Consider the following 13,425-nt stretch of genomic DNA (forward strand, 5'->3'; position numbering starts at 1 on the left):
GAGCTCATTTGGAAAGCTGTAAGTCATGAAAGAAGTGAAGGCCTCCTCAAGAGAGATGGGTGCTCATCCTCAGCCCCACAAACCCCTGGTGAGGTAAGACAATGTGCAATAGCACTCCTTTGTGTCGTGGGCCAGGTGGACAGTAGTCAGATGGAAGGTTTCAGGACTCTAGTTAGAGCATACAGGTTCCAAAAAATAGGCTTGTGTAAAATTTCTTAAGGCAACTGAACCCATTTTGAACCCTGAAAAGACTGTCTCTGTCTTATAGCTACAGCATCACTACTCTGTTATAGGTTGGAATGGGGCTACAACTATTTTTGAAAATCAATTTGTACATGATCTTGTCTGCTTAGTTCAGTTCAACCCAGAAAGGCTGATGTAGCAAGGGATGGAAGTGTAGACGTATCAGCCCTATATTCTGAACAAACCTTAGAAATCTATGATATTTGAGCAATGTTTCATGCAGTTCAAAGCAGACTTAAATGCATTATATCATTTTACATTTACAAAAGCCTGTGGAGTACTCAACTCCTAGTGGTTAACATAAAGATTACAAACTTTGTCATTATACTTGTGTTCAATTTCCAGTACAATGACTTCATAGTAGAATAGTTTTAGGCAAATAAATTGAACAGTTTTTGCTTGTTTTCTATCTTTGTCATGGTGTGATTACTCACCCACAAACTTCCTTAAGGATTAAATGGGATAATGCCTGCAATGCAACAAACATAGTCCAAATACATGTTCAATTCGTGTTTGGTTTTCTATTTGTTTATTGTAAGGAGGTGGATAGAAGATGTAGGTTTAACCAGAAGACATTATAAGCCATATATTTTATTTTTACCAAAAAGCAGATGTGAGTTTCTTTTCTCCATTCTCTCTTTTTTGCCATCCTATAGTCAAATAAGGAACAAAAGGTCGACAGATTTCAATTTTGTTTGTGACCGGTTCCTGGGTATGTCTGAAAGATGTAATATCAAAATCAGCAAACTGTTAATGCACTATAGTGTTTGGAGATTAGCATGGGCTATAATAAATTTATTGTGATTTACTGGTTGTCTTATACATTGAAATTATTTACTAGAAAAATAATAACACTCCCTTCCTCTCTTTTGTTTCTCTTTTTCTTCATTCATTCCTTGGAACAACAGCAAATGTATGAAAAGATATGGTCTCTGCCAAGTAACAATGCAATATAATAAATGAGAAAGGCATGCAGAGATATAAAATACCATATGACAAGAGATAGATGACAGGTAAGTGCACATACCATGGGCACACGGAGGAGAGGTGTCAATGATGGTTCAAGGTAGCTAGAAAAATAATCTCACAGGAGCTGGTATTGGAGTAGAGTCTTCAATTCTAAGCAAGTTACTAAGGGCTTTTATGTGTGAAGAAATACCATGAAGAACAAAGACACAAGGTCACTACCTTCATGAATTGAGTAGGTAACCAGTTCTGTATACAGAGAGATTTGGGAAAAGGTATTTTGAGAGATTTAAAAAATTTCTCAAGATTTTATTTATTTATTTATTTAGTTATTTTTTTGCTGAGGAAGATTCACCCTGAGCTAACATCCCCTGCCAATCTTCCTCTTTTGTATGTGAGCCACATCCACAGCATGTACTGACAGACGTGTGGTGGAGGTCCGCACCCGGGAACTCAGGCCACCGCAGCTGAGTGTGCCAAACTTAGCCACTAGGCCACTGGAGTTGGCCCTCTTAATGTTTTATTAATATGGAAGGCCATATCTCATTTGTATTTTCTTGGTTTATATTTTTCTTCTGATGAATACAATTGTAACTCTGTATTATTTATTTCCTTACTTAAACTATACAGATAGTACATAATTACACCAAGTACATTAGCACTGTTAAAAATTCAAACCATAGTGATACAGCCAAATTATACTCTACCTATACTCCTTTACATCCATCTATTTTAGACTCTTAATTTGGGTTTTTATGCTTTTAGATTATTTTCTGTGTTTATAAATCTCAGCATAAATGTGTTTATATTTTATATATATAGCTCATATTATAATATATATAATATGTATATTATATATACATATTTGTATAAACACATATATACTTACATGTTTCCATGTGAATGAAAAAGTAAAATTGAACTTCATTTTTAAAAATATGGACGTCTTCTATATTAGTATATAAATATACTTTATTTATTTTAAGTATTTCTGAGTACTCCATAATGTAATTATGTCACATATTTGTTAACTATTACTTTATTGATGGATATTTTGAATACTGTAGTTTTTCTTCTATTACAGGCAGTTTTACAATGAGAAATACTATATATACTTCCTTGTGTATATTGAAAATTATTCCCTAGGACGGCAAGTAGTTATAATGCTCTACCAAAAATATTATTTATTGTAACAATGTTGACTACACAATTTTCCTCTCAGACTTCGTCTGATTTGCACTGCTATCAATTGTGCATAATGGTTGTCCTTGAACTCAAATATCACTAAGGCTTGTCATTAATGTTGATATTGTTCTGGTTAAAAATATAATGTATATTTTGTATCATATTTTAATTTTTAAATTTCTGATAGCAAGTGAGGACAAGAACTATTTTAAGTGATTGGATATTTGCATTCACTTCAGCGTAAATCTTTTCTCTGCATAATCTGTCCTCTCATTTTTTCTATTGGGAAAATATATGTAAATTGTGTAATGGGATAGAACAAATAGAAAGAGTGAATGTTAAAGTGCATGAGAAATATGAAAATCTCGATGAAACCACAAATACAGACAAAAGGATCTGTACAAATGTTCATTCTAGGACAAAAAAAGGAAAGTATGTAAAAATGCATTAGCTCAAAGAGTATACATAAACCTGGTGGTAGAACGGGGTAAGATTAGGAAAGCTTTTGTCTGGTGATGATAATTTTCCCTCAGAGGTAACTCCTCATATATTCAGAGTAAGTACATTGGGAAAGGCTTAACCAGGAAGAAAAAGGCTTAGATTTGGACCAGCTCCTTTATGGAATATTTAAAAAGGGAGTTTTACAACCAACATCCATAATCAAATTAATGATGATGGTATTTTCTAATATTATGTCCAGAATAAAGCCCATTCATTCTCTCACAGACACAAATGCAAATAAACTGTCACATCATTAGGACAATTTACCATAACAATTAAGAATGAGGGCTCTAGAATGAGTGTTTAGGGTAGAAACTAGGTCTATCATTTACCAGCTGTTTAACCTTATACAAGTTATTAAACTCTCCTTATCCTAAGTAGGATTAAACTTTATGTGAGTTAATAGCTGAAAGGTTCTCAGAAAAACAACTGACTCACATTAAACATTTACAAATTGCAAATTATTACATAACTTCCCAATACTCTAGGTTCCTTGTATTCCCCATCTGTCCCAATTTATATCACCAATCAGAAGTGTCCTTCTCTAGACTTTCCAAAGCTCCTTGACTCACATATCCAGCTGTTTCCATGCTTAAAAGAGAATATGCATCCCTAGGGACCTTGAAGGCCAAATAGTCAAAGTAAGCAGAAACTTTGGGTATGAAACTTCAGCAACAGATTAAGAGGCAAAAACAGGTGTCGTCATTGTAATTCAGTATTGATGACCAGTCTGCGATACATAGTCCAATTCCTACTTCAGTGGACGTTGATTTAAGGGTAATTTTTTCTGATCACAAAGACTGCATAATCTACAAGTATCTATAATAGTGGGTAAAGTAAAATGAGTGTCTCTGGAATAGTATTGAAACAGTGTTTCTAAAAAGAAGAAAAGGAAAAACAAACTGTCTGATAGGGGAACAGTACTGACTTTTAAAAAGTTGCTTTAATAGTCTTAAGAAATAGAACAAGTATAATCAGCAAATCACAGTATGAGGTGGGGCAAGGTATTGGTCAATACAGAAGTATGCAGAGCAAAGGAAAGGTTATGAATGAAAGCTTGGATGAAGTAGACTGCCTGTAGAGTGATCTTAACTGAGAACAGTCGACTAATTGGATACATGTAAGGAAGTGAAGGATTCTCAGAATGCAGGTTATAATCATATTGTTGTAACTCTTGCCTGCTCAAGTCGGGAATAAACACAAATTCTGGGCCAACTGGAGAGTCACGAGCCATGTAATGAGCTGTTCATTTCCTGAAACACTGCGTGGGTCATCAGACCCACTGTTGTCATCATCCTGAATGAGTCTCATGTTCGTGTGAAAGAAACTTCTGGTTATTCCACAACAATCAACACATCCTCCCATATTTTGGTATTTGTGGCTCAAAGCTATATCCTGTAACTTGGCATGTCCCCAAACTATTATAAATAAAATCTATTAACTAAATAGATTTTATAACTAAAATCTAAAAAACAAAAAGGAATGTATTTTGTATTGAAAACCTCCTAACATCCTTCCTGTTTCACTCTGATTTGTGTCTTACAACTGCACTTTTCTTACTAAGTCATCCAAACTCATGACTTTCACATTCTTCAGCTTTCAATTAGTATCACTTTCTTCATAATGAATGAAAGATTTTTGTTCTTTCAACATTTAACTGTGATTTTTGGTACCTAGATATTTTCCCTCATTTATCATCAATAGATCAGCCACATTGTAAATTAAAACTCTGAAATAATATCTAACACTCAGTCAGATGATGAAATAATTTCTATCTAAATGTTTACAGGCATTGCAATTACTCCATAGCCTAAAACTCCATGCATATTGGCTTACCTAAATCATCAGAGGACTCAAAATGTATAGGTCATCATTTGTTTGCTTTTTAGGAAAATCCAAGAGAAGAAAGATAAAACATCTGATGCTTATTATGTCAGCATACAATAAGGCAGATGTCCATCCATTAACTTTCATTCTCGTTGGCATTCCTGGATTGGAGGCTGCCCACGTCTGGATCTCCATCCCCTTTTGTATGTTCTACCTTTTGGCCCTACTGGGAAACTGCTGTCTTCTGTTTATCATCAAGACAGACTCCAGCCTCCATGAGCCAATGTATCTCTTCCTCTGCATGCTGGCTGTAGCTGACCTTATTGTGTGTACTACAGCTGTGCCCAAACTTCTCAACCTCTTCTGGTTCCACGATGGAGTGATTCCCTTTGAAGCCTGCCTCACTCAAGTATTCCTGATTCACTGTTGCTCCACCATGGAGTCTGGCTTCTTCTTGGCCATGGCTTTTGACCGTTATGTTGCCATTTGTAACCCGTTAAGACATTCAACTATTCTCACACATTCTGTAATTGGGAGAATGGGTCTAGCTATCATACTCCGGGGCACAGCACTTCTCAGTCCTCACCCCCTCCTGCTAAGTCAGTTTCCCTACTGCAGAACCAATATCATTTCCCACATCTACTGTGAGTTCATGGCCCTCATCAAGATTGCCTGTGCTGAGACAAGAATCCTCAGAGCTTATAGCCTCATTGTTGCCTTCCTTACAGGAGGAGTGGACTTGATATTGATTGTTTGTTCTTACGTCCTCACACTCCACATTGTCTTCCACCTCCCATCCAAGGATGCCCGACTCAAGACCTTGGGAATCTGTGGCTCCCATGTCTGCATCATTTTAGTGTCCTACACTCCAGCCTTCTTCTCTTTTCTCACCCACAGGTTTGGGCACAATGTGGCTCCACATGTCCACATATTTGTGGCCAACATCTATCTTCTGTTCCCTGCCATGGTGAACCCTATTATCTACGGAGTAAGGACCAAGAAGATAAGGGACAGGTTCCTTAAATTTTTCAGTTTTTCAAAGCCTTTGAACTAAATCCTTTTCATTGGTGAGTAAAGTATGAACAAACATTATATTATCTGTCTTAGAATGTGTGTTGTTTTTCATCAAGATCCTCTTTTGGTCAGAGCGCTAAAGTTTTTCTGTGGGAAGTTAGCTATATTCTATATTGTAACAATCATTACATTGAGGCAGATATATTATCAAGTAGGATGCTTTATCAAAATGTTAAAATATTGTTTCCTAAAAAAACCACAAAACAAACAAACAAAAATCTATGGAGAATCATCTGAGGCTAAAAACAAGAGATATCTAAAATCAATAGGATATATCATCACATATCTTTGATTTATCATTTAAGACTTACTACCAGATTTAGGAATTTCCCCTTTTTTACTTTAGTCCTTCATTCTTGACTAAATGTCCTTCTTTCTAGAGTACATACTTCAACAGTGTCTTAGTGAGAGTATGTTGGTGCTATCTTCTCTGTTATCTGTTCATCTAAAGTTTTCTTTATTTCACTCTCTTCTTGAAATGCTTTTCTAGATACACAATTCCCTTGCCCAGTTATTACATTTTCTTAGCCTTTTGAAGTCATTATCCTACAGTCTTCTGGACTCTATTATTACTTTGAAGAAATCTGTTGTTAGTCAAATTATCATAAATTTGTAGGTAATTATCTTTTCTCTGTCATTACGTTCTGTTGCTTTCTTTGGTGTTCCATAGTTTCACTCAAATAAATCTCACAGGCATTATACTAACTGATAAAATTCAGACACAAAAGACTACATGCTGTATGATTCAATTTAAACGAAACTCTAGAGGAGACAAAGCTTTAGTGTGGGTAGTGTTCAGGCATCTATATTTTAAAGTTCCTGGGTGATTCTTTGATGTGGCTAAGATTGAGCATTAGCTGTGCAATTTGAGGCACAGAGAAATTAGCTGACCACTGGGAAAATATTTTAGTCAAGAACTTCATCCCTCAAGCTAAAAATGTGAAGAGAATCAACATTTATTAAAGATGTACTAGGTTCCAAGTTCTTTATTGTGCATTTTGTATACATAATCACTTAAACCTTGCAATATTTTTTGGAGTTAATTATCACAAATACCCATATTATAAACAGCTCAACAAGCTCATATTCAATGGACTAGTGAGTAGAAGAGTTAGGATTTGAAATCTGTCTAGCTCTAAAGCCATAATTTTCCTATAATCTCTCAAAGATTCTGTATACAGCCAAATCTCACTGAAGGAAGCTCTCAGGGACAGAGCTTCTCAGAGGCTCAGGTGTCAAAATTGTTGCTACTGCTCATTTCATCCTCTATAATAACATTCAGTTTAGATCCATTTAGCCAAAGTTTAATTACTGACCAGAATTCACTGGGGATACTGAGATGCTTAAGGCAAGGTTTATAATCAGTTTCAGGATCTCAGAGGTGCACAATAAATACATCCTTTCTTTCCCATATGATTCCTGAAAAGATTGAGATAAAAAAATATATGGCGTATGTGAGTTCAAAATATCATCTTTCTTAGTGATGTAGACTATTTTGGAAGACTTGGTTTGGCTTGAGAGCCAATGAACACTCTACTAAACCCCAGATACATGGAGGAGAATCAGAGGACATGTGACTTCTTTAGAAAATCTCACTACCAGGAAGTGTGTGTGTCTCTGTGTGTGTAGCAGGGGAGTTGTCTTAATTAAACTTAGTTTATTTTTACCAAATTTTTAAATTTATAACAACTTTTTCTCAGTATATAATGAATAAGGGTATGGAAATAGGCTAGGCTTTGCAATACATGAATATTAAGAGTAGAGTAGAAACATTTTGCTGCAGTAGCTTGATAAAGTTGATTCAGACATAGAAACATTTCTTTTCAGTATAATAACATCTAACACATATAGTGCTCACATTCTCATAGTCCCTCCTCAGTTAATACATTAACTCATTAAATTCTCATGCAAACCAGACAAAATTTGTAGTATTAGTGTCCTCATTTTACAAATATATTTCCTCGCGAAACCGGGGAATTGAGAAATTAATTGACTTGCCCATGGTCACAGAGATGGTTAAAATTAAAGCCATGATTTGAACCTACAAGGTTTACATTCTTAACAACTAAACTATAGTTAGTTACATTACACTATGATATATCAATGTGACAAGTGCTGTGACAGAAGTGAAAAATAGATAATCAGCCAAGGCTACGGAATTTAGAAAGTCAGAAAACAGTTCCAGAAGATAGGACATCAGGAACATCAGATGGGTAATGAAACAAAGTTCTCTGTGAATTAGTTCAAGTCTAGGGGGGTATGTTCTTGTGTCTGGGGGAGGGTGGTGTCCAGTTTTCACTTAGCCACTTCTGCATTCAACTATCTCACTTCCTAAAAGTTAACCCACCTTCTCCATCCACCAATTTGATTAATAATCAAGTCTCAACTTTCCAGGATGATAGTTCTCAAAATTTAGAAGGCTTGAAGCCTCTTAAAAACGCAGATTGCTCAGACCCACTCTAAGATTATCAGATTCATAACCTTCTGTAGTTTATTCCATAAATAAAATCCCACTTACTTTTCATCAATCATCCTGGATATATATGATTCAGTGGTCCATAGTCCATGCTTTGAGAAACACAGTTATAGGAAGCTGAGAATGGAACATAGATGTCATTCCACTCAGAGGATACAACGTGATTTAAAATTCCTACCAGGACTTATAGTTTTCCCTTAGAATATAGAAAACTGGAAAGAGTGTCACCCAAGACCTCATGACAAAAAACAAATATGCTGGTTAATCAAACACTCACCATTTTTTTGAACCTGTCAGATGGTTGAAATCACAGAGCAACTGATTAAGCTAAAATCTAAGGAAGGAGAGGGAACTCCTAAGAGAGATGAAATATGAGCCTGTGTTCACCAGGGGCAGATGCCAGATGCCACACAAGCCGGTAGAAAGAATTTGTTAAAATTGTTAAACAAATTCCTCAAAGCTGAGTGCACCCACGTGAGAACATAGAGTGGCTGGGAGTCATGTGTGTGTGACACAAATGGGAATTCACATCCACTCAGGTTTTTGTCCCTAGACCCGGACCAGGTGTTCATGAGAAAGTCTGAGTGTGGGATTAGAGGCCTGAGAAGGCCTTCATCGTGGAATAGGCCTGGTAGAGGGAATAGCAGCCTCTGTAGCATGGGAACGGCACTTCATCTAATTCTTCTCCCCTAAGGTACTATAGCCTTCAGCCACCTGAGGAAGAGCACAAGTGAAGCCCCATTGCTGCTGAGGAACAGGAACAGACACAAACTTTATAACCCCAGCTGTGGTGGGCTCATCAAAAGTCTCCTACAGCACTAGGGGAGGGGCAGAATCAGTAAGAAGACCTAGGAACACAGCATTGCCTAAGACAGGCTGCACCAGTACTATCAGTAATATAACATCCCCACGCTGCCACCACCAGACTAGCTGGGTTCAAGTAACAGGTAACAGTGTTCTACTCCTGAGGGAGTGTCAAGAACATGGATAGTGGCCTTATCTGTGGCACAAGAACAAAGGGAAGATCTAAAGCTGATAGTGGCGCAGACATTGAGGAAAACATTCTGAGTCATCTGCCCAAACCCTGAATACAAGGTAAAGTGAATGTGAATCCTGTGATGCATTCACTGAGGACATTTATAGCAATAGCAGGAAGAAATGGATGGCCTGAATAGTCCTTTACCTATTAAAGAAGTTGATTCTATAGTTAGCAACCTTCTAACACAGAAAACTCCAGGCCCAGATGGCGGCACTGTTGAATTCTACCAGACTTTTAAAGACTAAATACCAATTCTGCACAAATTAGCTAAAGCATATAAAGAGAGTGAATGCTTTCCAAATCATTCAAGATACAATTTGGGACATATAAATTAGAGGCCATGTGATCTTTGCTGAGTGTTTTAGACATACAAGCAGAGATATCCATCGAGTGTTGGATATACTGCTCTCAAGATCAGTGGAGAGGTCAAGGATGGAGATGTACAGTGGAGCTACCAATGTACAGAGAGTTTTTAAAGCCACATTATTGGGTAAAATATTTTAGGAAAGAATGTAGCTATTTAAGAGAAATAAAAAAGTGGAACTAAGACCTGGAGTACTTATCACAACATGTAGAAATCTAGCAGTGGAGGAGAACCCAATGAAGATTAAAAAAAAATCATCTAGTGACTTGGGAGGGAACAAAAGCAAGCGTGATTTCAAAAAATAATATATATATTGGGAAAATAATTATCGAATGAGAAAATGGTCAAGAGTTTTGCATGCTGTTGAGAATTGTATTACGATGAGGGCAGGGGCATTTTTTAATTTGGTAGCTAGAGATCATTAAATAACTTGAGTAGAGCTATTTCAGCTTCAGCATGGTGTTGGGTAAGATGCTAGATTAGAGAGATGAGGTGAAGTGAGGAAAGAGATTATACATCCTATTGTGTTGTCACTTAATATTAGAAAATTCCAATTGGTCCATAATCCTTGAAGGATAGTATTTCATTCACTTGTTTTGAGGCTTGTCAGCAGAAATATGTACACATTCCTATTTCCAAATTCTAGGCTTTCAACTCTCACCATAGGAAGTTCCACTTGTGTTTCACTGTGTTATAAGGTCACAGACTAAATGCCTAGGTTGGAAGTTTCTGCTCTCCATTTCCCCTTCATATGAGGCTCACTCCCTCTTGGCAGGGGTACCTCAATCTGCCATTATAATTGAATATCTGCCATGATGTGAAAGGATCATCCTTGTGAGTTAAATTTACAAAATGCAGCTGATTGTCTTCCTTCTTCCCAACACTTTGTGGACCACAACAACTTCCTAAGGTGGTATTCTTGTAGCAAAGATTCTCACAACTATCTCCCCTTCATTCCCTTCTCTGCCCAGCAAAACCTTCTCTTTTCAAGACCTGCCTCCCTCAGTTTTCTTCTAGGAGGATCTTCTAGGTAAAATGTTAAAGAAAATTGAGAAGATAACACATGTTCAGGTAAAGCTTGGAAGCATTTGTAGGAGAGGACAAGGGTATTACTTCCTTTTGCCAACAGAACCTTGGCAAAAATGTTCTGTAGTCTGAGTCAGAAGGGTCATTTGTGAATTATATCCATCACTCTAATTCCTAGTGTGTGATGTAGGGTCAACAGTACAGAATTGGGGCTAGTTTCTAAACACAGAGTTAAAACGTTTCAGTAGAATTTACAGAAGCTTTAGAAGCAGGGGCTTGGATTATGATCATCACTGTTCTTTAGTTTGCTCAGAGACATTTCTGAACCTCAGACTATTCATGTATCACACAACCTCTGTTAATCTCATATAGATATTTAGTGGTTCAAATACGGTAAAAATATATAAATAATTTTTATGAGTTTGAAAGTACTCTTGGATATTAGGATATGATTATGACTCATGAATAAACATAAGGAATTGGATAATACTATCAGTATTGCTAAGGGAGTATTGATAAGGGAGTATTGATGAGGGAATAAGGCACAGATCATTATATAACAGGGGCTTTAGAAACAGACCTAAGATGTTATATGGCTGTTTTGACTGGAAGAAATTACGGCAATAAAAGCATAGATTAGTAAAATGCTGACATAGTCAAGTATCTAAAGACACTGATTATGTTGTTTGTTTTAACATTGTTGTGGCATTAGAGACTGCACCTGGTGGTGAGCATATGGCTGGCACTTCAACCTCTGATCAAGCTGGTCACGTGGCTGCAGAAGTCAAATGGGTGAGGCAACCACTATTCTGAGAAGTCTCCATCTATGAGCAGAGCCATGAAATTTATATTTATTAAAGCTATTGTACCTATGTGGCTTTGGGCAAACCATTGGAGTCTCTAGGCCTCAGCCTACATATCTATAATGTGCCTTTCTATTGATGTCATTGAGATATTTTAGGGTACAAACGTGATAATTAAAATGTAAAAATTCAAATAGAAACAGGACTGCAGTAAACATTTTCATATATTATGTAATTTAACATTCTGTACAATATCATGAGATAGCATTTCTGTCCTTTGTAATTGAAATGCATTAAAACTTAGTAAGCAAAGAAGAAAGAACAAAAAAATCAAGAGAATGGCACTGGATTGTTGCAAGTATAATGGCTGCTGGACCAAAGTCTGGGGGGGCTAACTTCATTCTAATACCCTAGGGATAATGAGGCTGTGATTGCTGATATTTGTATTGTCTGCCAGAGGTGACCTAAGACCAGATCCATAGATAGGAGCATTAGAAAACAATTTGTCAGTGCCAGTGACAACAAAAGGGAGACTCCAGGATCAACAAGGCTGACATAGTTCACAAATCAATTATATCCATGGATCAAATAATAACAATTCACTCTAGTAAAACTTTGGCTTGATGGCAGTGTAGGTACATGTTGATGAACCTTGGTGGAGAATATGAAACAGAAACCAAATTCCAAATACCCAAGAGTTGGCAAATGAGGTAAGTGCTGTTTACCCTTAGATGCTTGTGGACTTCTGGTTCCCATTTAAACCAGTTTGAGAGCTACTTTATCTATGTATCTAATTGGTAACCACATTCAGTGCATTCACCTCTTTTGAAAGATCTGTTCATATCCTATTATACGACTTGATTATTTTGTGATTTTCTCTATTGGAGAAAAATAACTCTATACATTTATTACCTATGCTTTTTCTGACATTCGTTCTAAAACGTTTCCGCCAAGTATCCTTGTCAGAGGAAAATGAATGCTTAACACGGACTGGTCAGGGTCTTGGAAAATATCTTTATTTAAAATCATACACAAAAATAAATGTCGAGTAAATGAGTCTAAAACTGAATAAAAACAAACCAACCTGTCCAAATATTAGCAGAAATCCTATGAGAATATTTTATATACTTAGCGGAGGGAAGAGCATCCTGTGAAGGATTCAAAATTCAGAATCAATAGAGTAAAAGATTGACAGACAACTACACGATAACCATAAACCATTTTAAGGATTAAACAGTAATATATTCAAAGAAGACGGTGATCTTGGATAATTTTTCAAAGTCATTTTCAAAACTTTGTAGATAATGTCCCTACAAATGAGTGAGCGTTAAGAAAAAACCTAACAGAGAAACATGAGTTGCTATTTTCTCAATGTTGTGTGTTTTTCTCCCTTCTAGGAGTCTACATTTTTATGGTGGAAAATGGCTACTCGGAACAGCCTCGTGACAAGCTCTAATTCCAGTATTGGACAGTCTGCTTCATTCTACCTCATGGATTCCTGGCTAAGAGAATTTTCATCACTTTACTTCCATCCCCCTTTGTGTGTTCTACCTGACTGGAAAAGTGGGCAACTGCACAATTCTTCACATCATCCACACTGACAAGTGACTCTACCAGCCCATGTATTACTTCCTGGCCGTGTTGTCCCTCACTGACATGGAAATGTCCATCACCGCCCCGCCTGCAATACTGAAAATCTTCTGGTATGAGGCCAGGGAGATTGAGACGAATGCTTGTGTAGCCTAGATGTATTTTATTTATGCTTTTTCTCTGATGGAGTCAGCTGTGCTCCTAGCCATGGCTTTTGAATGCTTCGTTGCCATTTGTAATCCTTTGACTATTCCAGCAAATTTACCACACAATGCATTATCCGTTTAGGGGTCTTCATTTTAATCAGACGTTCCCTTGTCCTCCCTGTTGT

The 13,425-nt window shown here is 36.8% G+C and overlaps 1 protein-coding gene across 1 annotated transcript; it reads left to right on the plus strand.

Moving 5' to 3' along the window:
* The first annotated feature begins 1,186 nt into the window (after positions 1–1,186).
* On the plus strand, positions 1,187–11,486 carry LOC131408731 (olfactory receptor 52D1-like). The gene is made up of 3 exons (XM_058545776.1): positions 1,187–1,256; positions 4,785–5,789; positions 11,414–11,486. The coding sequence occupies exons 1-2, from the start codon at positions 1,250–1,252 to the stop codon at positions 5,774–5,776; spliced, it is 999 nt and encodes a 332-aa protein (XP_058401759.1). The 5' UTR covers positions 1,187–1,249; the 3' UTR covers positions 5,777–5,789; positions 11,414–11,486.
* The last annotated feature ends 1,939 nt before the right edge of the window (positions 11,487–13,425 follow it).

Source organism: Diceros bicornis, chromosome 7, assembly GCF_020826845.1.
Source record: "Diceros bicornis minor isolate mBicDic1 chromosome 7, mDicBic1.mat.cur, whole genome shotgun sequence".
NCBI classification, from domain to species: domain Eukaryota; kingdom Metazoa; phylum Chordata; class Mammalia; order Perissodactyla; family Rhinocerotidae; genus Diceros; species Diceros bicornis.